Here is a 26212-nt window from a genome sequence, read left to right as displayed (position 1 = left end):
ATGGTGGTTACACCAGATACTGACTGGTTTTCTGATCCACGCCCCTATTTATTTATTTCACGGTATCTGTGACCAACAGATTCATATCTGTATTCCCAGTCATGTGAAATTCATAGATTAGGGCCTAATGAATTGATTTCAATTGCCTGATTTCCTTATATGAACTGTAACTCTAATATCTTCTGAAATTGTTGCATTTATATTTTTGTTCAGTATAGATCCATTCTCTGATCCTTTGATTGGGTGGACATGTCAGATCATGCTGCAAAACCTCTGATAGGTTGGAGGATGTCCTCCGGAAGTTATAATTACTGTGTTAGTCTATGGAAGGGGGTGAGATCCATGAGCCTCCTATGTTTTGTATTTAAGTCAACGTACCTGTCCTCCGGCTCCACCATGGCGCTACCCTCCTGAGTGCTGTTGAGGCTACTGTAGGCATTTATTGAAAAACAGCATTTTAAATCAATTATTGTGTCGTGAATATATTTAGTATAGTTATCTAAAAAGGATAAATGTTTTAATATTTTTATGAAATTCACTGAGGATGGTCCTCCCCTACCTCTGAGGACCCTCCACTGATTCACAGGTCTCGTCAGTCAGTGATAAACTGGTTAATGTTTTGAGTATAAGGTTTATTTAGGTTTGCAGTACATTTCAGCAATGTAGTTCCACCGTCTCCCAGATATCAGGGAATATTCACTTCAACGTCTTTTCCATTTTTTAAACATACATTGTGGTAAATCCAATTATACATTTAAATAAGTTTGCTATTAAATCATAATTTCTCATTTCCTTTACATTTTTTTGTTGCTTTTAATCTTTTCATACAAATCTTCACTTCAATAGAAGGTGTAAGCTTGCAGAAACAAAAACAAAACTAAAATAAAGATGGGTAGCTACAGCGCATTCTGAAAGTATTCAGAACCCTTTACTTTTTCCACATTGTTACGTTAGTCTTATTCTAAAAATGGATTAAAATGTTAACCATCATCAAATCGACACACAATACCCAATAATGACAAAGCAAATGTATAAATAAATAACTGATACCTTATTTACATAAGTCTTCAGACCCTTTGCTATGAGACTCAAATTGAGCTCAAGTGCATCCTGTTTCTACAACTTGATTGGAGTCCACCTGTGGTAAATCCAATTGATTGGACATGATTTGGAAAGGCACACACCTATCTATATAAAGGTCCCACAGTTGACAGTGCATGTCAGAGCAAAAACCAAGCCATGAGGTCGAAGGAATTGTCTGTAGAGCTCAGAGACAGGATTGTGTTGAGGCACAGATCTGGAAAAGGGTACCAAAACATTTCTGCAGCATTGAAGGTCCCCAAGAACACAGTGGCCTCCATCATTCTTAAATGGAAGAAGTTTGGAACCACCAAGACTCTTCCTAGAGCTGGCCACCTGGCCAAACTGAGCAATCGGGGGAGAAGGGGTTGGTCAGGGAGGTGACCAAGAACCCGATGGTCACTCTGACAGAGTTCCTCTGTGGAGATAGGAGAACCTTCCAGATGGACAACCATCTCTGCAGCACTTCACCAATCAGGCCTTTATGGTAGAGTGGCCAGACGGAAGCCACTCCTTAGTAAAAGGCACGACAGCCCACTTGGCTTTTGCAAAAAGGCACCTAAAGGACTCTCAGACCATGAGAAACAAGATTCTTTGGCCTGATGAAACCAAGATTGAACTCTTTGGCCTGAAAGCCAAGCTTCACGTTTGGAGGAAACCTGGCACAATCCCTTCGGGGAACCATGGTGGTGGCAGCATCATGCTGTGGGGATGTCTTTCAGTGGTAGGTACTGGGAGACTAGTCAGGATTGAGGGAAAGATGAACGGAGCAAAGTACAGCGAGATCCTTGATGAAAACCTGCTCAGGACCGGGGCGAAGGTTCACCTTGCAACAGGACAACGACCCTAAGCACACAGCCAAGACAACGGAGGAGTGGCTTCGGGACAAGTCTCTGAATGTCCAGCCAGAGTCCGGATCTGCAGAGAAGAATGGGAGAAACTCCCCAAATAAAGGTGTGCCAAGCTTGTAGAGTCATACCCAAGAAGACTCGAGGCTGTAATCGCTGCCAATGGGCTTCAACAAAGTACTGAGTAAAGGGTCTGAATACTTATGTAAAGGTGATCCGTTTTTTAATTTTTAATACATTTTCAGAATTTTCAAAAACCTGTTTTTGCTTTGTGATTATGGGGTAGTGTGTGTAGATTGAGGGGAAAAAACAAATCGAATCACTTTTAGAATAAGGCTGTAATGTAACAAAATGTGGAAAAAGTCAAGGTGTCCGAATGCACTGTATATCACAAAGCAGGAAAATGTGTTAGCCAGCTAACATGTGGAAACATTCAGAAATAAAATTTCAGAGTTCATTAAGATACAGGCTTGAAATGAACATGGCATACATTATTTCACACTTAAACAACCCATATTAAAAACGGCAGACTTCCTCAATTCAACAGTTTGATTAATGATTCAGATATGATATTGCTTCAATCAATGACATCGATTACATTTGACTCTTGAATATAACTATGCCTTATTAGCTTCGTACAATGCCTTAACCCAAAATGTAAGGTTCTATTACTTCATAGTTTTTCTGATTGCAGCTTTAAAACTGTAGCTTTTCTATGAACCAGAAAATATCTATATCTGCATGTTTATTAAAAATGTTAGCTGGCTAACGTATGGACCGTTCGTTGTGATCCACCCCTCGGTCAAGGCGAAGCCAACGATGAAGGTGGGAGGAGCCTGCCGACGGCTCTGAGGTTAGTCTTAGCATGGTGCCCCCAGTGGGCTGACCTCTGTTACCTCTTCTGGGCCTGCTTCAGTAAAGTGTCAAAGTCAAGGGCATCAAACTTGCCAGTCACGGGCGATGGGTCATACTCGCGGTTAGAATCTGGAGGAGGGAAAAGAGAAAGAACATTAGTATTAGGCGGTATACTGTATACCGGGGTATTTTGAAATACCCACTATGAATTTCTATGCTCAAATGGATATTCAATGTCTGTTTTATTGGAAAACCTCCCTGGTCTTTGTGGATCAATCTGTGTTTGAAATTCACTGCTCGACTGAGAGACTTTACAGATAATTGTATGTGTGGGGTATAGAGTAATCATTCCAAAATCATGTTAAACACTATTATTGCACACAGTGAGTCCATAAAACTTAAGCACATTTTTACTCCTGAACTTATTTAGGCTTGCCATAACAAAGGGGTTGAATACTTGACTCAAGATATTTCAGCTTTAATTTAACTTGTAAAAATGTCTAAAAACATAATTCCACTTTGACTTTATGGGGTATTGTGTGTTGGCCAGTGACACAAAATCTAAATTGAATCTATATTAAATTTAGGCTGTACCAACAAAATATGGAAAAAGTCAAGTGGTTTGAATACTTTTTGAATGCACTGCATTTCGAATATCCGGATATGACAAAAATGAATGATACTATTCAAATAGTGAAATTATTTCAAACCCCCATCCCTCCTTGTTTGTAACAACTGCAAAGACATTGGCAACTTCGTATTTGTAGTCAACTTCATTGTGAAGTTATCAGCGGTAAAAGAGACAGATAAACATCTTGATTATATTTTTAGCGGAGATGTGTAGAAAAGTTATGAAAAAAACTGATCTATTGACGCACTTAGCTGTTCTATGAGTGGTCTGAGGTAGCTGGTAAATAAGTTTAAGTGCAACTTTATAAATGATGGTTTTGGGAAACAGCTCAGAGATTAAGCATGCTCCTACAAAGGTTCTAACGAACTTAGTCTTAAAAAGCTTTTGGGAAACCAGGCCCAGAGCTCCAGCTATGCATTTGGTTTGCTAACGTGCTAGCTAGCCACCTATAGCTTGCAAGATCAAGCTTCTTGGTTAGAGTAGAGAATCAAAGTGTGAGTACCCTTTTGAGATAGTTATACAACTTTGAGCTTGGTGGTCTGTCCTTGCAACTAGTTTGTTCGCATTTAGCTAGCATCCGCTATGGGAATTCGCTAGTACTTAGTTAGCATTTTTTGCTAAATAAGTAGCGGCCCTTGTTTGCACTGCCAGTAATACCGTATACCCTGGTATGGTACAGGAACGGTAAGTATGGAAATCTGGATACTGTCCAACCCTAATTAGCATCACCTGCGGGATTTTTTAGGGAACCATTGCTAGCTATCCTTGCATCACTGCAATCAGATGTAGAAGTATACCAAGAAAGTTGACAGTCCAATAATATAAAAATATGATAATTGTATCTTAATACTGACAACTAGTACCAGTGTTGACAACCAAAAAATGGCATTCATTATTTATACAAATTATTTCCATAAACCCTGTCTTACCTAGATCAGCGTAGCTCGTCTTGCAGAACTGTCTCCTTCCTCCAAAGCAGAGGTCAAAGGGGAGTTCGTCAGGCTTACGGAGCTTGCCGCCGTTCTCGATGGCCGTGAACGCATCCTTCGTATCGTAGTAGGTCACAAATCCATAGTTATCCCTGTCACAGAGATTGAATAGCAAATGTTAAACATGCAGGAGTCAAGAGGGTTGATTCATTATGGCACAAAATGGAAGACATTTTAAAATACAAAGGTAGTCCCTCCCTGTTGGTCGGTTTTATTCTGTTTGGTGACATGAACACTACTAGATGGTGTTGAGGTGTGAATTCTTAAAAGAGCCACCTGGTGGTTTAGCCAAGGGGCCCCACTTATAAACAAGCCTGGTTGTTGCTGTAGTAAATGTAAATGTAAAGCCCAGGTGTTAGCTCTGGGTATGGGAAGAAAATGTGTCTTCAAGTTGTTTTCAGTAAGCACAAAACCAGGTTACCGGCTAACAAAATGTTTAGCGATGGAGGTGGTAAGACTAGGGCTGTGGCGGACATTCAATTTCGTCAGCCGGTAACCGTCATGCAAATAACTGCTGGTCTTACGGTAATTTACCGTTAATTAACATAAACACGTTTAGCATATCCAGGCTTCCACGCATAGCCTACAAGCCACTAATGCGGACCGTTGGTACAAATACATTTTTTTTCCTCCAATAAAACCATTAAATATAGCCTACACCATCACAATAAATCCATTTTTCATTTTAGGCAGGTTTAAAGAAACATGAAGAAAATGTAGCCCATTTTATAAGAACAGAATAGCATATTCTGAGTCGTCCTTATGTTAGGCTCTACTCTTGCTATGTCATGTGGCTGTGGGCTACACTAGTTTATTTAGCTGACAAGATTTGCTTATAATTCCCGTGACATTATTTTATAGTAAGAAGAATACAACAAGGATATTTTTCCCCAAATGATTTCCATGGGAGTGCGCACATGCCGCTATTCTGTGTTTGAAACAGAATCTCCTATATGCTTAATTTATAATTATCTATGGTACTTTAGTTGTGATACAAACCTTAGGCTATGCGTTTTGATTTCTAATACATTCTAAGGCTGCATGACGCGACCAATGATGATTTGAAAAAAGTCTCATTAAAAACGCATGCGCTCTGCTCTGTTTCTTGTGCAGGCTGCACACGCTTCATCAGTCTCATTCGCAATTTGACAAGCACTTGATAATATTCTCACCCATCAGACTATTCTCAATTTAATCTTGTCTTTACTTATAACCTACTAATATGTGTGTGATTATTTCTTATTTAGAATGGCCCACAAAAAAAGTCATCTGTAGCCTGCACTCGAATAGCGAATATGTGCTGTTATGTTTTTAATATGCCAAGTAGGCTTCACCGGTCGTAAAGCGGATTAATGTGCTTAATTTTAAGAATTTAGCAATAAATATAGCAGGACGAGAAAGCTGGGATCCTCTTAAATAGTGAGCAGTCAAAACACTTTTCACACGCAATTGCGCAATGACTTATAAGAACACACTTCCCTGGGCTCTGTAAGCTATGGGCTCTCAAACCCTGTTCCAGAGGTCCTAGGCCTACAGGCCACGCTTAGAGTTATTTGGCCACTTTAGTTGTGATACAAACCTTATCAAAACATAGGCCTATGGGCTAGGCTACATGATGCAACTTTCGTTTTAAAAAGTCGTTTAAAAAAATGATTGAGCAGTTTGCCTTACTGGGCATAATTCACAAGTGATAATATTCTCACCCATCAGACTATTCAATTTAATCTTTACATATACTCAATATTATGTGTGAAATTACATTTGATTTAGAATGGGCCATTATGCACCTGTCGGAACAGGGGCAAAACAAAGACATGTCATCCGTATGCACTTGAATAGCGAATGGAGGACATTTTGCCGCGGTTAATTTTCATGCCAGCAAGGTAGGCTACTCTGGTTGTGCTTAATATTATCAACATTAGGAAAGTTGAGAAATAAATATAGTAGGCCTAGCCTATAGAAAGCTAATGGGATCCTCTATTTAATAGAGGCCATCAAAACTGTTCTCACGCAATTGCATACCCTATATAAATGTTGCACAACATGGGCTTATAGGACCACTTATTTAATTGCATGCATCAACCAGCTATGAGGAGCTGGCTCTCGCTACACAACAGGTGATCCTATTCCGCTCAAACTCAATGCCAGGGCTCTCATGAATATGTTTGATTTGATTTTCCATTGCATTTGCATTGATGTCAGCGTGATTAGAGGGACAATAAATATTAAGTACAAGGCCATTAGCGACTGGCAGTTAGCAAGTTTGGTAGGCTGCTAATTGCCAACAGCAGCATTAGAGCGCAGTTTTGGAGAAGCCTCATTACCGTGACTCAACGGTCACGTGGAATTTGACTGAATCATGACTCGTGACTGCCGGTGTGGAGGTAACAGCCCTAGGTAAGATTTACTTTTCAATACAATCGTTTTTGGTTTCAAAATGTTTTCCATATCGTGCCTACTGAACAGGTTTTAGGTATTACTCGTTATTTTAACAAAACATGACCGGTGTTTGAGAGTACTTACCCATGGCCTCTAAAATGTAGAGTGCACTCCTCAATCTCTCCGTACAGAGAGAAGCGTTCCTTCAGCTCTTTACGAGTCATTGTCTCTCGGATTCGCCCTACGTAAACAACCCTACGCTCCTCCTAAGGGGAGAGAGAGAACGGCATTAGTAAGCTGACACAATTTTCTGCACCACACACGCAAGAACACACGCAGTATCATTCAAGGAACTATTGGCTTCAATAAAACATACACTCTCCCCCCCCTTTATTTCAAGGGGGGCCCTTCTCAGACAAATGCATCGGTCATCAACTGAAAAGAACACACTGCTCTGGGGAACTGAACCCAGAGACACAGAACGTGACCTTGACCCAGTGACCCCCAGAGACAGACTGTGTCCTGTTCCAACTCATCATCACTGAAGAGCAGACGCCTCTTATAGAGGTTACTACTTGGCCCAGACGGCAGAAATCCCTGAAAAAGGCACAATCGCCAACTTCACTTTGATAGAAAAGTATGTACTCACGATAGCTTTCTCTTTGAGTCTCTTCACCACCTCAATGTTTTCTCTAGATTCAGGCCGGTAGACTGATCTGAAAGAGGGGCTGTGGGAAGAAACGGAATAAGAGACGTGGTCAATGTTAAATCATTAAAACATCTGTATCCATGAAGCTAAATTACAGTGCATTCGGAAAGTATTCAGACCACTTCACATTGTTACTTTACAGCCTTATTCTAAAATTAATTAAATAAAACATCTCAAATCTACACACAATACCCCATAACGACAAAGCAAAAACATGTCTGTAGAAATTTTTGCAAATATATTACAAATAGAAAACAGAAATAACTTATTTACATAAGTACTCAGACCCTTTGCTATGAGACTCAAATTGAGCTCCGGTGCATCCTGTTTCCATTGCTCATCCTTGAGATATTTCTACAACTTGATTGAAGTCCACCTGTGCTAAATTTGATTGATTGGACATGATTTGGAAAGGCACACACCTGTCTATATAAGGTCCCACAGTTGACAGTGCATGTCAGAGCAAAAACCAAGCCATGAGGTCGAAGGAATTGTCCGTAGAGCTCCAAGACAGGATTGTGTCGAGGCACAGATCTGGGGAAGGGTACTAAAAAATGTCTGCAGCATTGAAGGTCCCCAAGAACACCGTGGCCTCAATCATTCTTGAATGGAAGAAGTTTGGAACCACCAAGACTCTTCCTAGAGCTGGCCGCCTGGCCAAACTGAGCAATCAGGGGAGAAGGGCCTTGGTCAGGGAGGTGACCAAGAACCCGATGGTCACTGACAGAGCTCCAGAGTTCCTCTGTGGAGATGGGAGAACCTTCCAGAAGGACCACCATCTCTGCAGCACTCCACCAATCAGGCCTTTATGGTAGAGTGGCCAGGCGGAAGCCACTGCTCAGTAAAAGGCTTCATGACAGCCTGCTTGGAGTTTGCCAAAAGGCACCTAAAGGACTCTCAGACCATGAGAAACAAGAATCTCTAGTCTGACAAAACCAAGATTGAACTCATTGGCCTGAATGCCAAGCTTCACATCTGGAGGATACCTGGCACCATCCCTACGGTGAAGCATGGTGGTGGCAATGTTTTTCAGCGGCAGGGACTGGGACACTAGTCAGGATCAAGGGAAAGATTAACAGAGCCAAGTACAGAGAGATCCTTAATGTATATCTGCTCCAGAGCATTCAGGACCTCAGACTGGGGCAAAGGTTCACCTTCCAACATGATGACCCTAAGCACACAGCCAAGACAACGCAGGAGTGGCTTCAGGGACAAGTCTCTGAATGTCCTTGAGTGGCCCAGCCAGAGCCCAGATCTAACATCTCTGGAGAGACCTGAAAATAGCTGTGCAGTGACGCTCCCCATCCAACCTGACAGACCTTGAGGATCTGCAGAGAAGAATGGGAGAAACTCCCCAAATACAGGTGTGCCAAGCTTGTAGCGTCATACCAAGAAGACGTGAGGCTGTAATCGCTGCCAAAGGTGCTTCAACAAAATACTGAGTAAAGTGTCTGAATACTTATCCTGTGATGTTATCCTGTCCAAAGTAGTCAGAAGGACATGCACTGATCTGACTGCACTGCATGCATGCATTTGTGGTTAATTTCAAAAGTCAGAATTGACCAATACCATGGAAAAAATGTTTATGAGGAAAGTGCTTTAACTACCTGCGTTGTCTGCTGCCTCTGCTCCACGCCCGTCTGTGGGGAGAGCGGGAACGGGACCTACTCCAGGATCCTGATCGGGAAGAGGAGTAGGAATATCGCCAGCGCCTCGGAAAGTGGGCCAGGGAAGGAGAGGAGGAGCGGGAGGAGCAAGACGAGGCACTGGAGCTGCTCTCAGAGTGACGAGGCCTGTACCTGGAGGAGAGAGGGAAGGGATGGAAGAAGGGAATCTGTCAGTGATGTCAGATTAGGACAGACTGGATATCGCCATTAGTCATATTGGTTTAAGCCAATGACATCACCTTGATGATTGCTACATTGGTAGCAGATGGGGGAGGACAGAGATTATTCTCAACTGAGATACAAATACTATACATATTTTTACATTTTACATTTTAGTCATTTAGCAGACGCTCTTATCCAGAGCGACTTACAGTTAGTGAATACATATATATTTTTTTTTATACTGGCCCCCCGTGGGAATCGAACCCACAACCCTGGCGTTGCAAACGCCATGCTCTATCAACTGAGCTACATCCCTGCCGGCCATTCCCTCCCCTACCCTGGACGACGCTGGGCCAATTGTGCGCCGCCCATGAGTCTCCCGGTCGCGGCCGGCTGCGACAGAGCCTGGATTCGAACCAGGATCTCTAGTGGCACAGTTAGCACTGCGATGCAGTGCCTTAGACCACTGCGCCACTCAGGAGATTATACATCTGTGCCCATAGCATGAACCAGCCTTTTTCCTCACTGAATAGAGACGACTGGGATGAATATGGACATACGCTCTCCCCCTGCCAGATATAAGACTCAGTGCCATTAGAGGACACCGCCTTGCCCAGTGACAGGGGGGGGGGGGGGGGGGGGAATAGCTTTTAAGACAGAAATAAAGAGGGGATGAGCATCTCACCTCTTCCTGGGTGGAGAGCGAGATCTAGACGGAGAAGAGGAGTGAGAGTCTGACTCTGAGCCAGTAGAGCCAGGGCTGGAGGAACAGTGGATTCTCCTTTTACTCTTCCTTCCTCGCTTTGCTTCCCTGGGGCTGGGGCTAGGCCTGGGGGAGAAGGTAGTATTGTAGCCCCGGGAAGACCTCCCTTTCTTGAGACTCCTCTCCAGGGGACCAGCCTGGTCCTTCAGCCTGGTGGGAGAGGCATCAGGGGTCTCCAGCACAGAGCTAGTCCTGTCAGTCCTTACATCCAGGGGCTGGGGAACTAGTGGGGCCTGCTGGGTCTTCGTACCCAGGGCAGTTGTGAGGGTTTGGAGGGAGGGGGAAGGGATCCTCTGGGGTGCCCTGGTAGTGTTGCTGCTAAGTGGCTCGATGGTCTTGATGGTGATGGCTGCTTGCTGTTTGACATTCCAGCGCTTGCCTGGCTCTCCTGCAATAGCCATGGGCTCCTTCTCAGGGAGGGAGTAGTCGTGGTCTGAGAAGGCCAGGGTGAGAGATACTGGGTTGGGAGTTATAGCGGGGCTGGGGGGCTTGCTCCGGAACTTGTTGGAGGGTAGGGGCCGTGCGTCGATCTGGATGGCCTTGGAGGGCGATGGTTTGGGGGCCTCAGTGGCTCGGCTCTTCCCAAGGAGGGCAACGGGGACCAGGGGCTTCCACATCTGGTGAGGAGGGGTAGCTGGAGGGGTCAGACCTGGGAAGAGAACGGAACGGAGTAGTCAGCTACTGTTCAATCTGAAGCAGAATTCCTCTGTCCGCCATTTGAAGGTAGATTTCGTAAGGCAATAATGGATATCAAGCATTTTATCGAGAGAAACAGGCAAGTGTTCCAACTTTTCATTTACTCCATTGTGTGTCAGCGTGATTTTGGTTAGCGCTGTAAACCTCTGCCATGTTTTTAGTATGTTAGCAGTGTATTATTAGCATTAGCAATGTACAGGGTGATTGGTATGTGATTAGCATTAGCGGTGTGTGATTTGCATTTGCAGGGTACCGGGCAATTGGTGTATGACTAGTATTAGCAGTAAATTAGCAGTGTCCAATTAACATTTGATTGGTGTATGACTAGTAATAGTAGTGTGCGATTAGCATAAGCACTATAAAATGTACATTAGCAGCTAACAGGGTGACCGGTGTGTGTGTACAGTAGTTCGTACCTGCAGTGCTGGTCAGGTCATGTGCTCGGACTCTCTCCACAGTGGTCCTGTCAAATGGCTGCGCCACACTACGATAGAAACAAACACACCGCTTTATTGAACATGTACACACTTCTAAGAGGAGCCTATGGCTTAGTCTAGAAATCACACAGATGAGGACAGTAGAACATTTTGGAACTGCTGAAAAAAAACAACATTGAAAATGCCACACACAAATAAATGGTGGAGTGCTTGGCCGATTGTGGGGTCAGAAGTAAGGTCTTCGGTAGGTCTTGGCGAAGGCTCTCCATACACACAGAATGGGGCTGTTGGGTAACTCACCTAGAGTTTCCTACAGCGGCTGCTCTACCAGAGACCTCCGGAACACACTGCTCCTCTTTAGCTGGAGAGAGGGGGAAGAGAAAGAATGAGTAAAAGCAAGGGATGGAGGAAGGGGGTAGGGTAGCACGGTTACCATTGTCCAACAACACATTCATAGGGAAATAACAGCCAACAATAACATCTTCATGTTGCACAGCCCACCCTTCTGGGAGAGCTGTGCCATTTTGATTAAAGAAATCGTCTTTCAAAAGTAGGCAGTACAAATTACAAGTCAAACTACTAGTTGGCTAGCTGTGCTTTGTAAAAGTGAATTGGGTTTACTGTTCACTGTCAAACATACACAAGATATGGACCCAACATGATGTAATAGAAGAATCTGATTATAACATCACGTGTTCCAGAATGTTGTAACCTGCTCCTCATTGTATTCATTAATTCAGATAATTCATTAATTCATCTCTTTGGATACATTTGGCAATTAGTTTGACGTGCTGTCCCTGTCCCTAAACTGCTTTCTCCTACGACTTTGGCAAATGCCCCCGTGACCTACAGCTCCTCATATACTACCAGGTCATGGTAGTATCTACACTGGTGCTGGTGCTTGCGATGACCCAGCTAATTATGAGCTTTCTGACCCAGGGAGTGAGACACTTTTTGGCCTTCCTCATGGCCCGCACTGCCCCCCTGGAAACCAAATGTTTAAAGACATGGTACTTTGGTGACTAAGAAAGTATTTTTTAAACCTCTCACTTTGGGCTGGATGCTTCAATGTCTAGTTCATACATGCATAATCTGAGGGAAGAATTACTGTTCAGAGAGAGAGAGAGAGAGAGAGAGAGAGAGAGAGAGATGACTTGTTGCACATACAGTGCCTTCAGAAAGTATTCACACCCCTGACTTTTGCCACATTTTGTTGTGTTACAGCCTGAATTTAAAATTTATTAAATTGAGATTGTGTCACCTGGCCTACACACAATACCTCATAATGTCAAAGTGGAATTATGTTTTTCAAATTTTTTACAAATTAATAACAAATGAAAAGTTGAAATGTCTTGAGTCACTAAGTATTCAACCCCTTTGTTATGGCAAGCCTAAATAAGTTCAGGAGTAAACGTTTGCTTAACAAGCCACATAATAAGTTGCATGGACTCTGTGTGCAATAATAGTGTTTAACATGATTTTTGAATTACTACCTCATCTCTGTACCCAACACATACAATTATCAGTAAGGTACCTCAGTCGAGCAGTGAATTTCAAACACAGATTCAACCACAAAGACCAGGGAGGTTTTCCAATGCCTTGCAAAGAAGGGCACCTATTGGTAGATGGGTAAAAATTGAAAAAGCAGACATTGAATATCCTTTTGAGCGTGGTGAAGTTATCAATGACACTTTGGATGGTGTATCAATACACCCAGTCACTACAAAGATACAGGCATCCTTCCTAACTCAGTTGCTGGAGAGGAAGGAAACCGCTCAGCGATTTCACCATGAGGCCAATGGTGACTTAAAAACAGTTACAGAGTTTAATGGCTGTGATGGAGGATGGATCAACAACATTGTAGTTACTCCACAATACTAACCTAATTGACAGATTGAAAAGAAGGAAGCCTGTACAGAATAAAAAATATTCCAAAACATACATCCTGTTTGCAACAAGGCACTAAAGTAATACTGCAAAAAATGTGGCAAAGCAATTCACTTTTTGTCCTGAATACAAAGCGTTATATTTGGGGGAAATCCAATACAACAAATTACTGAGTACCACTCTTCATATTTTCAAGCATAGTGGTGGCTGCATCATGTTATGTGTATGCTTGTAATCGTTAAGGACTGGGGAGTTTTGCAGGATAAAAAAGAAAGGGAATGGAGCTAAGCACAGGCAAGATCCTAGACAAAAACCTGGTTCAGTCTGCTTTCCACCAGACACTGGGAGATTAATTCACCTTTCAGCAGGACAATAACCTACAACACAAAGCCAAATCTACACTGGAGTTTCTTACCAAGAAGACAGTGAATGTTCCTGAGTGGCCGAGTTACAGTTTTGACTTAAATCTGCTTGAAAATCTATGGCAAGGAACAGTGTTTCCTCCGACACATTGAGGCGGCTGGCTTCCGGGTTAAGTGGGCGGGTGTTAAGGAGCACGGTTTGGTGGGTCACGTTTCGGAGGACACATTACTCGACCGTCGCCTCTCCCGAGCCCGTTGGGGAGTTGCAGCAATGACACAAGATTGTAATTGGATCGCAATTGGATATCACGAAATTGGGGAGAAAAAGGGGGTAATTTTTTTTACAAATAAAATAAGAAATATGGCAAGACTTAAATGGTTGTCTAGCAATGATCAACAATCAATTTGACAGAGCTTGAAGATTTTTTAAAATAATAATGTGCAAATATCGTACAATCGAGGTGTGCAAAGCTCTTAGAGGCTTACCTAGAAAGACTCACACCTGTAATTGCTGCCAAAGGTGATTATAACATGTATTGACTCAGGGGTGTGAATACTTATGCAAATTAGATATTTCTGTATGTTGTGTAGATGGGTGAGAAAAAATCTATTTAATCCATTTTGAATTCAGGCTGTAACACAACAAAATGTGGATTAAGTCAAGGGGTATGAATACATTCTGAAGGCACTGTATCTGCACATATGTGACGTAGTACGCAATTCTCGGGGAACACTTTTGGCTCGTGAGTGCTACTTTCAGAACTACTGGCAAAAAAGTATAGAAAAGTACAGAAGAATCTCTTTAATGTTTAACTATTTTTTTTCTCTGAAAAATATATGATTTTATCAATTAAATAATGTTGCATATTGCATTTACAACACAACAGTACAACAACAAATCAAAATACCCCAAAAATAACTTGAAACATATGTTTTAAATGCATTATATTTTTATTACTATTCTAAAGACATTAAATTACAAACAGAAAATGGAAGTCTTCAAAGGTGGCAGTCTCCATGTGATCTCATTTGGAGATTTAATATCTGCAGCTTTTATTCAATATCACTTGGTTTAAGAAGTAGTCCTCAGTCTTAATTGACGCAAACCTCAGTGAGCCAAGACTGTGTGTAGCAGGGCTTCTCGGTTGCCTCGTAGTTGGATGCCTCAGCGGTGGCTGGTTCCCTTTTCTTCAACCTGGCAGTGGCAATAGCATCAGATCGCCTTCTAGCCTCCTTGGAGATTCTCACAGCCTCATAGAGAACCACTATTACGATGAAGCCAGAGAAAACGGGCCCCAAAATCAGGTTCACCTTCACAAGTGGCTCGGAGTAAGAAGGGTCAGTCAATATGTTGACTCTGGGTTTGATCTTCAGGGTGCTCTTCAGCAATGACTTAAAATTGGTCTCTTTTGTAGCATCAGGGTTGTTCTGAACAGAGTGGTCCTTCACTGGCATCAACGGCTTGTGCTCTGGAACATAATTCAGGGGCAGGGACTCTACAAAGTCCGGGGGGTCTTTGACATTTTGAGGAATATCCTTTTGTCAACTGGCCCACGTTACCTGGAGAAGAATCGTCTTTCACCCGTAAACTCTCAAGTTGTTCCAGCAATGACTTAAAATTGGTCTCTTGTAGCATCAGGGTTGTTCTGAACAGAGTGGTCCTTCACTGGCATCAACGGCTTGTGCTCTGGAACAGAAATCAGGGGCTCTACAAAGTTCGGGGGGTCTTTGACATTTTTTGAGGAATATCCTTTTGTCAACTGGCCCACGTTACCTGGAGAAGAATAGTATTTCACCCGTAAACTATCAACTTGTCCTTTTGTAGCATCAGGGTTGTTCAGAATAGGGTGGTCCTTCACTGGCATCAAAGTCTTGTGCTCTGAAGACACCAACACATTTACAACAAACGATAGGAGACAGAAAATAACAGCCAACAATAACATCTTCATGTTGCACAGCCCACCCTTCTGGGAGAGCTGTGCCATTTTGATTAAAGAAATCGTCTTTCAAAAGTAGGCAGTACAAATTACAAGTCAAACTACTAGTTGGCTAGCTGTGCTTTGTAAAAGTGAATTGGGTTTACTGTTCACTGTCAAACATACACAAGATATGGACCCAACATGATGTAATAGAAGAATCGATTATGACATCACAACTACCAGAATGTTGATAGTGGGACTGTCATGAAACATAATATTATATGGACCCAAGAGTCAAGAGTTCTAGAATGTTGACAGTGGACAATCAACAACTCTGTAACCTGCTCTTCATTGTATTCATTATAATTAATTAATTCATTTATTTCTATGGATACATTTGGCAATATGTTTGATGCGCAGTCCCTGTCCCTTAACTGGGGCGGGTCTCACGTCCGACATGCTTTTTCAGACAACTTTGGCAAACGCCCCCGTGACCTACAGCTCCTCATATACTACCAGGTCATGGTAGTATCTACACTGGTGCTGGTGCTTGCGATGACCTAGCTCATTATGAGCTTTCTGACCCGGGGAGTGAGACACTTTTGGGCCTTGCTCGTGGCCCGCACCGCCCCCCTCAGGGAGAGGTTCTGCAGGCTTCTCTACCGCCTCACCGGCCGAAAGAGGAGAGGGAAAATGATGTGGGCTCCACAACTGTTTAGCAAAAAAATAAAATAATAATAATTGAGTTAATAAAGCCGCATACAAACATGGTCTCTTTTTTGCTTTCTTGAGTAAGGCAGCTCCAAAATGCAGGTGTTTCAGCCTAGCTCAGTGCTTTCTGTGGTGGTGGGGCAGCCAACGGAAAATATGGAGCGTAGGGGTTGGTAATGTTTTCTAGTTGCGCCTTGATTGGCTCAGTGTTCTGTCACTCATGGGGACACTACGTCACCGCAAACTCTACGGAGAGAGCTCGAAAATTCAAGCCCCTTGGGTGCTGCCATAGAGTTACATTAGAAGTGCCCATCCAGGCCTCCCGAGTAGCGCAGTGGTCTAAGGCACTGCATCGCAGTGCTAGCTGTGCCACTAGAGATCCTGGTTTGAGTCCAGGCTCTGTCGCAGCCGGCCGCGACCGGGAGACCCATGGGGCGGCGCACAATTGGCCCAGCGTCGTCCAGGTTAGGGGAGGGTTTGGCCGGCAGGGGTATTCTTGTCCCATCGCACACTAGCGACTCCTGTGGCGGGCCGGGCGCAGTGCATGCTGACACGGTCGCCAGGTGTACGGTGTTCCCTCCGACACATTGGTGCGACTGGCTTCCAGCTTCCTGAGGACGCACGGCTCTCGAACTTCGCCTCTCCCGAGTGCGTACGGGAGAGGTGAAGGGACAATTGGATACCACAAAAAAGGGGTAAAATAATAAAATAAAAAGAAGATAAATTGGACAGATAAAATCACGTTATATCTACCGTAGCTTTGATTGGACTGATCATGTCAACAACATACTTTCAAAATCTTAGCTAGCAGTCATCATCATGAATCTACTGGCAAATCCTTTTCGATCCTTGTAATTTGAAGATCAATTATGAACAGAAATGATAGACAAAACATTATTGGACATAAACAGTACACAACAAGTTGGAAATCACAAATTCAACAATGAGTGGTTTGGAAGGAATCAGCAGCTAACTGCATGCATTGCAAAGCAATCACTAGCCTGCTATTCAGTGGAGTGGGTGTGTGGTCCATGTGTCTCTTTTCCAAGCTTAAAAGGATAAACATTCAACATTGGCCATGCTGTCAATCAAGCATGACTGCTGCAGCACTCAAAACAACTGGAAACTCCGAACTGGGAAATCTCAGACTTCAGTGAGGTCAAGACAACTGGGAACTCTGGAAAAAAAACTAGCTCTGACCGGGAAAATACATTTTGAACAGTCATCCAACACAGAATTTCTAGAGCTCCGACCAGAAGATCACTGACGTCAACTTGATTCAACCTTGTTTTTTTTCAGAGTTCCCAGTTGTCTTGAAAGCACCATAAATCCTGAGAATGCCACTTTGATGACAAAGTTTGATGACAAAATTTGCCCACGAAGGACCGCCGCACCACCTTCCTGTTCAAATGAGCACAGCACAACAAGGTGAGTCCAAAAATGTATTGTACTGTATGCTGCTCCATAAATGATGTAATATGCCAGGGTGATATGTATACTGTAGCTAAGAAAGTAATACTAAGTGTATGTTGTGTAGTAAGCTGTTAGTAGCCCATGTGCCTCACCCTAATAATTCGGTCCCTTTTCCCCTCATAATTTAACCTACTGTTCTGACTTGGTGGTGCACATGTAGCCTATAGCCTGTTTTAGAGAAATGTCATCATTGAATATTGTAAGAGCTTTCATTGTCTGCTTATATGTCCCCTTTATTTAGCCTACGGTTCTGACTTGGTGTACAGGGAGAATACTGTAAGAACAGCCCATGATCTGAATTCTGTCGCTGTACATTTCAAAAGTGCTGAACAAATAGTTATATTGACTACGTCCGTCCTAGCTCGCTCATTAATGTCTTAAATCAAAATTACGGATTGCCTCTTATCCGCTCGTCATCCCCTTATGCCATAGTTTGTACATCTCAATTGTCAGTAGAAACCACATTTGTTTAAGCAAGTCAACCATATCAGTTGTGTTTTTTTTAAAGGCAGTAAATGAGGCTGAATTAACTGTTTCGCTGCCAGACAAGGCTCCGCTGATAGCCAGGTGTAGCAGTGGTAAGGTGTTGGGACTCTGCTGTTGGGACTCTGCTGTTGGGACTCTGCTGTTGGGACTCTGCTGTTGGGACTCTGCTGTTGGGACTCTGCTGTTGGGACTCTGCTGTTGGGACTCTGCTGTTGGGACAGCTTTTTGTAGGCCCTAACAGTTTGTGGGCACCGTTTATCACCGTTATAATGCAATTAATGTATAGTTTAGTGTTGTGTTGTGTAGTGGCTTTGCTGGAATGCATATTTTTGTTTTAGATTTACATGCTAAAATCGCCACTGATTATGGTTCATTGTTTAGCTAGCTAGCTAGCTAGCTAGCTACATGTCTAAACACAAGACTCCACTATGCAAGTAACCATTTCACTGTACCGTTTACACCTTCTGTATCCTGTGTATGTGACAAATAAACTTAGATTTTATTTGATATAGTGTGTGTTTACCACAGACGGTAATGTGAAGAACAACATGACCTGCACCAAAGTCAAATTAGGATATAACGTTAGGCCAACAAGACAGTGTCAAAGTTCTCAAATTCTCCGGTAGAGTGTCCTGCTTTTATTTCGTCACACTCACAACCGTAAGCTTTTTTCTGTAATTAGCTCGCCATTAACTTGTAAATAATTATCTTGTGAGTATTTTCCTGTAATAACGAATACAAATTAGCTCAAGTTAAGACGTTGTCAGCTATTTGATATGGTCATTAGCTTGCTAACAAGCTAGAAACTAACCAAAACATTGTTTAGAAAGTTAATTTTAGTTGCCTGGTTTGCTAGATTGACATATACTAAATTCATTTTTAAACGGATGGGTTTATTGGTGTTAAAATACACCAGTAATGCTATTTTGGACCACCAGGCTGCAGCCTGTCATTTTTTTGTTTATACTTTTTCATAACGACAATGACAATTTGATGTCGGACGACAATAGAATGTTCATGATGTCACCGCGATAACTGTCTACAGACATGTCGATAGACGTAGTATAAACCAGCCTTTAGTCTTGAAATCTTTGGTTGTTTAGTACACTGCCATACCCACTCTGTATTGCACATTGCCTCCATGTGAATCCTTAAAGAGATGGGTGGGGCTAAGGCTTAAGCAGGGATGTAGCTCAGTTGGTAGAGCATGGTGTTTGCAACACCAGGGTTGTGGGTTCGATTCCCACCGGGGGCCAGTATGAAAAAAAAAAAAAATTACAAAAAATAATAATGTATGCACTCACTAACTGTAAGTCGCTCTGGATAAGAGCGTCTGCTAAATGACTAAAATGTAAATGTAAATGTGTACCAAAACATACAAGGGCTATTTTCTCAAAAGTGGGGTTACAAGTTTATCAACTTTCGAAGCAGAATTACTTTCCCATTGTTCCTCAACTGTAGTGTATGATATACCATTTTCTAGCTCAGAGTCTCTATTTTTATCCAATGTAAAAAACACAATTTCAAATGTTGCTACATAAGACTGAATCGAGCCGGTCGGTCACATACAGTGGGGGAAAAAAGTATTTAGTCAGCCACCAATTGTGCAAGTTCTCCCACTTAAAAAGATGAGAGAGGCCTGTAATTTTCATCATAGGTACACGTCAACTTTGACAGACAAAATGAGAAAGAAATATCCAGAAAATCACATTGTAGGATTTTTAATGAATTTATTTGCAAATTATGGTGTAAAATAAGTATTTGGTCAATAACAAAAGTTTCTCAATACTTTGTTATATACCCTTTGTTGGCAATGACACAGGTCAAACGTTTTCTGTAAGTCTTCACAAGGTTTTCACACACTGTTGCTGGTATTTTGGCCCATTCCTCCATGCAGATCTCCTCTAGAGCAGTGATGTTTTGGGGCTGTCGCTGGGCAACACGGACTTTCAACTCCCTCCAAAGATTTTCTATGGGGTTGAGATCTGGAGACTGGCTAGGCCACTCCAGGACATTGAAATGCTTCTTACGAAGCCACTCCTTCGTTGCCCGGGCGGTGTGTTTGGGATCATTGTCATGCTGAAAGACCCAGCCACGTTTCATCTTCAATGCCCTTGCTGATGGAAGGAGGTTTTCACTCAAAATCTCACGATACATGGCCCCATTCATTCTTTCTTTACACGGATCAGTCGTCCTGGTCCCTTTGCAGAAAAACAGCCCCAAAGCATGATGTTTCTACCCCAATGCTTCAAAGTAGGTATGGTGTTCTTTGGATGCAACTCAACATTCTTTGTCCTCCAAACACGACGAGTTGAGTTTTAACCAAAAAGTTATATTTTGGTTTCATCTGACCATATGACATTCTCCCAATCCTCTTCTGGATCATCCAAATGCACTCTAGCAAACTTCAGACGGGCCTGGACATGTACTGGCTTAAGCAGGGGGACACGTCTGGCACTGCAGGATTTGAGTCCCTGGCGGCGTAGTGTGTTACTGATGGTAGGCTTTGTTACTTTGGTCCCAGCTCTCTGCAGGTCATTCACTAGATCCCCCCGTGTGGTTCTGGGATTTTTGCTCACCGTTCTTGTGATCATTTTGACCCCACGGGGTGAGATCTTGCGTGGAGACCCAGATCGAGGGAGATTATCAGTGGTCTTGTATGTCTTCCATTTTCTAATAATTGCTCCCACAGTTGATTTCTTCAAACCAAGCTGCTTACCTATTGCAGATTCAGTCTTCCCAGCCTGGTGCAGGTCTACAATTTTGTTTCTGGTGTCCTTTGACAGCTCTTTGGTCTTGGCCATAGTGGAGTTTGGAGTGTGACTGTTTGAGGTTGTGGACAGGTGTCTTTTATACTGATAACAAGTTCAAACAGGTGCCATTAATACAGGTAACGAGTGGAGGACAGAGGAGCCTCTTAAAGAAGAAGTTACAGGTCTGTGAGAGCCAGAAATCTTGCTTGTTTGTAGGTGACCAAATACTTATTTTCCACCATAATTTGCAAATAAATTCATTAAAAATCCTACAATGTGATTTTCTGGATTTTTTTCCTCAATTTGTCTGTCATAGTTGACGTGTACCTATGAATGAAATTACAGGCCTCTCATCTTTTTTATGGGAGAACTTGCACAATTGGTGGCTGACTAAATACTTTTTCCCCCCCACTGTACTACCAGTGATGAGCTTTCTGACCCAGGGACTGAGACACTTTTTGGGCTTCCTCATGGCCCGCACTGCCCCCCTGGAAACCAAATGTTTAAAGACATGGTACTTTGGTGACTAAGAAAGTATTTTTTAAACCTCTCACTTTGGGCTGGATGCTTCAATGTCTAGTTCATACATGCATAATCTGAGGGAAGAATTACTGTTGAGAGCGAGCGAGCGAGCGAGCGAGCGAGAGAGAGATGACTTGTTGCACATACAGTGCCTTCAGAAAGTATTCACACCCCTGACTTTTGCCACATTTTGTTGTGTTACAGCCTGAATTTAAAATTTATTAAATTGAGATTTTGTGTCACTTGCCTAATCGTTTGTAATCGTTAAGGACTGGGGAGTTTTGCAGGATAAAAAAGAAAGGGAATGGAGCTAAGCACAGGCAAGATCCTAGACAAAAACCTGGTTCAGTCTGCTTTCCACCAGACACTGGGAGATTAATTCACCTTTCAGCAGGACAATAACCTACAACACAAAGCCAAATCTACACTGGAGTTTCTTACCAAGGAGACAGTAAATGTTCCTGAGTGGCCGAGTTACAATTTTGACTTAAATCTGCTTGAAAACCTATGACAAGGAACGGTGTTTCTTCCGACACATTGGTGCGGCTGGCTTCCGGGTTAAGTGGGCGGGTGTTAAGGAGCGCGGTTTGGTGGGTCACGTTTCGGAGGACACATTACTCGACCGTCGCCTCTCCCGAGCCCGTTGGGGAGTTGCAGCAATGAGACAAGATTGTAATTGGATCGTAATTGGATATCACGAAATTGGGGAGATAAAAGGGGTTAATTTTTATTACAAATAAAATAAGAAATATGGCAAGACTTAAATGGTTGTCTAGCAATGATCAACAATCAATTTGACAGAGCTTGAAGATTTTTTAAAATAATAATGTGCAAATATCGTACAATCGAGGTGTACTCACACCTGTAATTGCTGCCAAAGGTGATTATAACATGTATTGACTCAGGGGTGTGAATACTTATGCAAATTAGATATTTCTGTATGTTGTGTAGATGGGTGAGAAAAAATCTATTTAATCCATTTTGAATTCAGGCTGTAACACAACAAAATGTGGATTAAGTCAAGGGGTATGAATACATTCTGAAGGCACTGTATCTGCACATATGTGACGTAGTACGCAATTCTCGGGGAACACTTTTGGCTCGTGAGTGCTACTTTCAGAACTACTGGCAAAAAAGTATACAAAAGTACAGAAGAATCTCTTTAATGTTTAACAATTTTTTTTCTCTGAAAAAATATATTATTTTATCAATTAAATAATGTTGCCTATTGCATTTACAACACAACAGTACAACAACAAATCAAAATACCCCAAAAATAACTTGAAACATATGTTTTAAATGCAATATATTTTTATTACTATTCTAAAGAAATTAAATTACAAACAGAAAATGGAAGTCTTCAAAGGTGGCAGTCTCCATGTGATCTCATTTGGAGATGTAATATCTGCAGCTTTTATTCAATATCACTTGGTTTAAGAAGTAGTCCTCAGTCTTAATTGACGCAAACCTCAGTGAGCCCAGACTGTGTGTAGCAGGGCTTCTCGGTTGCCTCGTAGTTGGATGCCTCAGCATTGTCAGATACAACTTTGGCTAGCTTGGTGTCGAATGGGTTCAATGCCACCTGGATGGCAGGCTCAGAGTCAGGCACAAGGAAGTTATCTGAGATGCTAGGCAGAGGCGGCTCACACTCTCTCAGGCTGACAGCACTCTTTCCAGGTCTCTTTTCCGACTCAGATTTGTCCTTAGTGGAGATGAACTCCTTTGACTTCTGCAACTCTTTTGCAGAATCGTCAGAAATGGGGGCACACTGTGGTGTGGATGATGCTTGTTTCAAACCAAACCGTGAAGAGATGCTCTCCCGAACTCTGGATGCCAGTGTCTGTGGTTCAGCGGTGGCTGGTTCCCTTTTCTTCAACCTGGCAGTGGCAATAGCATCAGATCGCCTTCTAGCCTCCTTGGAGATTCTCACAGCATCATAGAGAACCACTATTACGATGAAGCCATAGAAAACGAGCCCCAAAATCAGGTTCACCTTCACAAGTGGCTCGGAGTAAGAAGGGTCAGTCAATATGTTGACTCTGGGTTTGATCTTCAGGGTGCTCTTCTGAGCTTTTGGAGCTGGAGCCTGAAGATTTTCTTTGAAGACGTTGTTGTCACCTTGCAATGCTTTTTGCTTGTAAGCCTGTAGATAAGGAATAAGTTTCTCCACAATCATCTGTGGGACTTTAGCTTTACCTGGGAAAGTATCATCTTTCATCCTCTGAAGTTGTTCCAGCATCTGGTCCACTTGCACCATTTTGGTCCATTTTGCAACATTGGGGATGTCCTGAACAGGGTGGTCCTTCACTGGCATCAAAGGCTTGTGCTCTGGAACAGAAATCAGGGGCTCTACAAGCTCCGAGGGCTCTTTAGAATTTTTTGAGGAATATCCTTTTGTCAACTGGCCCACGTTACCTGGAGAAGAATCGTCTTTCACCCGTAAACTCTCAAGTTGTTCCAGCAATGACTTAAAATTGGTCTCTTTTGTAGCATCAGGGTTGTTCTGAACAGAGTGGTCCTTCACTGGCATCAAAGTCTTGTGCTCTGAAGACACCAACACATTTGCAGCAACAGGCGAAAGGAGACAGAAAATAACAGCCAACAATAACATCTTCATGTTGCACAGCCCACCCTTCTGGGAGAGCTGTGTCATTTTGATTAAAGAAATTGTCTTTCAAAAGTAGGCAGTACAAATTACAAGTCAAACTACTAGTTGGCTAGCTGTGCTTTGTAAAAGTGAATTGGGTTTACTGTTCACTGTCAAACATACACAAGATATGGACCCAACATGATGTAATAGAAGAATTTGATTATTCCAGAATGTTGTAACCTGCTCCTCATTGTATTCATTAATTCAGATAATTCATTAATTCATCTCTTTGGATACATTTGGCAATTAGTTTGACGTGCAGTCCCTGTCCCTAAACTGCTTTATCCTACGACTTTGGCAAATGCCCCCGTGACCTACAGCTCCTCATATATTACCAGGTCATGGTAGTATCTACACTGGTGCTTGCGATGACCCAGCTAATTATGAGCTTTCTGACCCAGGGAGTGAGACACTTTTTGGCCTTCCTCATGGCCCGCACTGCCCCCCTGGAAACCAAATGTTTAAAGACATGGTACTTTGGTGAATAAGAAAGTATTTTTTAAACCTCTCACTTTGGGCTGGATGCTTCAATGTCTAGTTCATACATGCATAATCTGAGGGAAGAATTACTGTTCAGAGAGAGAGAGAGAGAGAGAGAGAGATGACTTGTTGTACATACAGTGCCTTCAGAAAGTATTCACACCCCTGACTTTTGCCACATTTTGTTGTGTTACAGCCTGAATTTAAAATATATTAAATTGAGATTTTGTGTCACTGGCCTACACACAATACCTCATGATGTCAAAGTGGAATTATGTTTTTCAAATGTTTTACAAATTAATAACAAATGAAAAGTTGAAATGTCTTGAGTCACTAAGTATTCAACCCCTTTGTTATGGCAAGCCTAAATAAGTTCAGGAGTAAACGTTTGCTTAACAAGCCACATAATAAGTTGCATGGACTCTGTGTGCAATAATAGTGTTTAACATGATTTTTGAATTACTACCTCATCTCTTTACCCAACACATACAATTATTCAGGGAAGTTAGGAACCAATATACACAAGCAGTCAGGAAAGCAAAGGCTAACTTTTTCAAAGAGAAATTTGCATCCTGTAGCACTAACTCCAAAAGGTTTTGGGACACTGTAAAGTCCATGGAGAATAAGAGCACTTCCTCCCAGCTGCCCACTGCACTGAGGCTAGGAAACACTATCACCACCGATAAATCTACAATAATCGAGAATTTCAACAAGCATTTTGCTACAGCTGGCCATGCTTTCCATCTGGCTACCACTACCCCGGCCACCAACTCTGCACCCTCTGCTGCAACTTGCCCATGCCCCCCCCGCTTCTCCTTCACACAAATTCAGACAGCTGATGTTTTGAAAGCGCTGCAAAATCGGGACCCCTACAAATCAGCTGGGCTAGACAATCTGGACCCTTTCTTTCTAAAACTAGCCGCCGAAATTGTCGCAACCCCTATTACTAGTCTGTTCAACCTCTCTTTCATAACGTCTGAGATCCCCAGAGATTGGAAAGCTGCCGCGGTCATCCCCCTCTTCAAAGGGGGTGACACTCTAGATCCAAACTGCTACAGACCTATATCCATCCTGCCCTGCCTTTCGAAAGTATTTGAAAGCCAAGTTAACAAACAGATCACCGACCATTTCGAATACCACCGTACCTTCTCCGCTATTCAATCCGGTTTCCGAGCTGGTCATGGGTGCACTTCAGCCACGCTCAAGGTCCTAAACGATATTATAACCGCGATTGATAATAGACAGTACTGTGCAGCCGTCTTCATCGACCTGGCCAAGGCTTTCGACTCTGTCAACCACCGCATTCTTATTGGCAGACTAAATAGCCTTGGTTTCTCAAATGACTGCCTCGCCTGGTTCACCAACTACTTCTCAGATAGAGTTCAGTGTGTCAAATCGGAGGGCCTGTTGTCTGGACCTATGGCAGTCTCTATGGGGGTGCCACAGGGTTCAATTCTTGGGCCGACACTTTTCTCCGTGTATATCAATGATGTCGCTCTTGCTGCTGGTGACTCTCAGATCCACCTCTACGCAGACGACACCATTTTGTATACATCTGGCCCTTCATTGGACACTGTGTTAACAAACCTCCAAACGAGCTTCAATGCCATACAACACTCCTTCAGTAGCCTCCAACTGCTCTTAAACACTAGTAAAACTAAATGCATGCTTTTCAATCGAACGCTGCTGGCACCCGCCCACCCGACTAGAATCACCACTCTCGACGGGTCTGACCTAGAGTATGTGGACAACT

At 42.8% G+C, this 26212-nt stretch overlaps 1 protein-coding gene across 1 annotated transcript in view; it reads right to left on the bottom strand.

Moving 5' to 3' along the window:
* Positions 1–611: 611 nt before the first annotated feature.
* Positions 612–26212, bottom strand: part of LOC311136904 (peroxisome proliferator-activated receptor gamma coactivator-related protein 1-like) — a 55037-nt gene continuing 29436 nt past the window's right edge. Inside the window, exons 7-14 of the mRNA XM_084171218.1 lie at positions 11517–11577; positions 11196–11263; positions 10006–10732; positions 9099–9290; positions 7432–7510; positions 6927–7048; positions 4344–4495; positions 612–2912 (exon numbers count right to left, since the gene is read on the bottom strand). Of these exons, the coding sequence (XP_084027344.1) occupies positions 2821–2912; positions 4344–4495; positions 6927–7048; positions 7432–7510; positions 9099–9290; positions 10006–10732; positions 11196–11263; positions 11517–11577 (1493 nt within the window). The 3' untranslated portion in view covers positions 612–2820. The remainder of the gene's footprint in view (positions 2913–4343; positions 4496–6926; positions 7049–7431; positions 7511–9098; positions 9291–10005; positions 10733–11195; positions 11264–11516; positions 11578–26212) is intronic.

The sequence above is a fragment of the Coregonus lavaretus genome (genome assembly GCF_964263955.1).
Source record: "Coregonus lavaretus genome assembly, chromosome: 1".
Taxonomy (NCBI): Eukaryota; Metazoa; Chordata; class Actinopteri; order Salmoniformes; family Salmonidae; genus Coregonus; species Coregonus lavaretus.
This window is presented reverse-complemented; position numbering and strand designations above follow the sequence as displayed.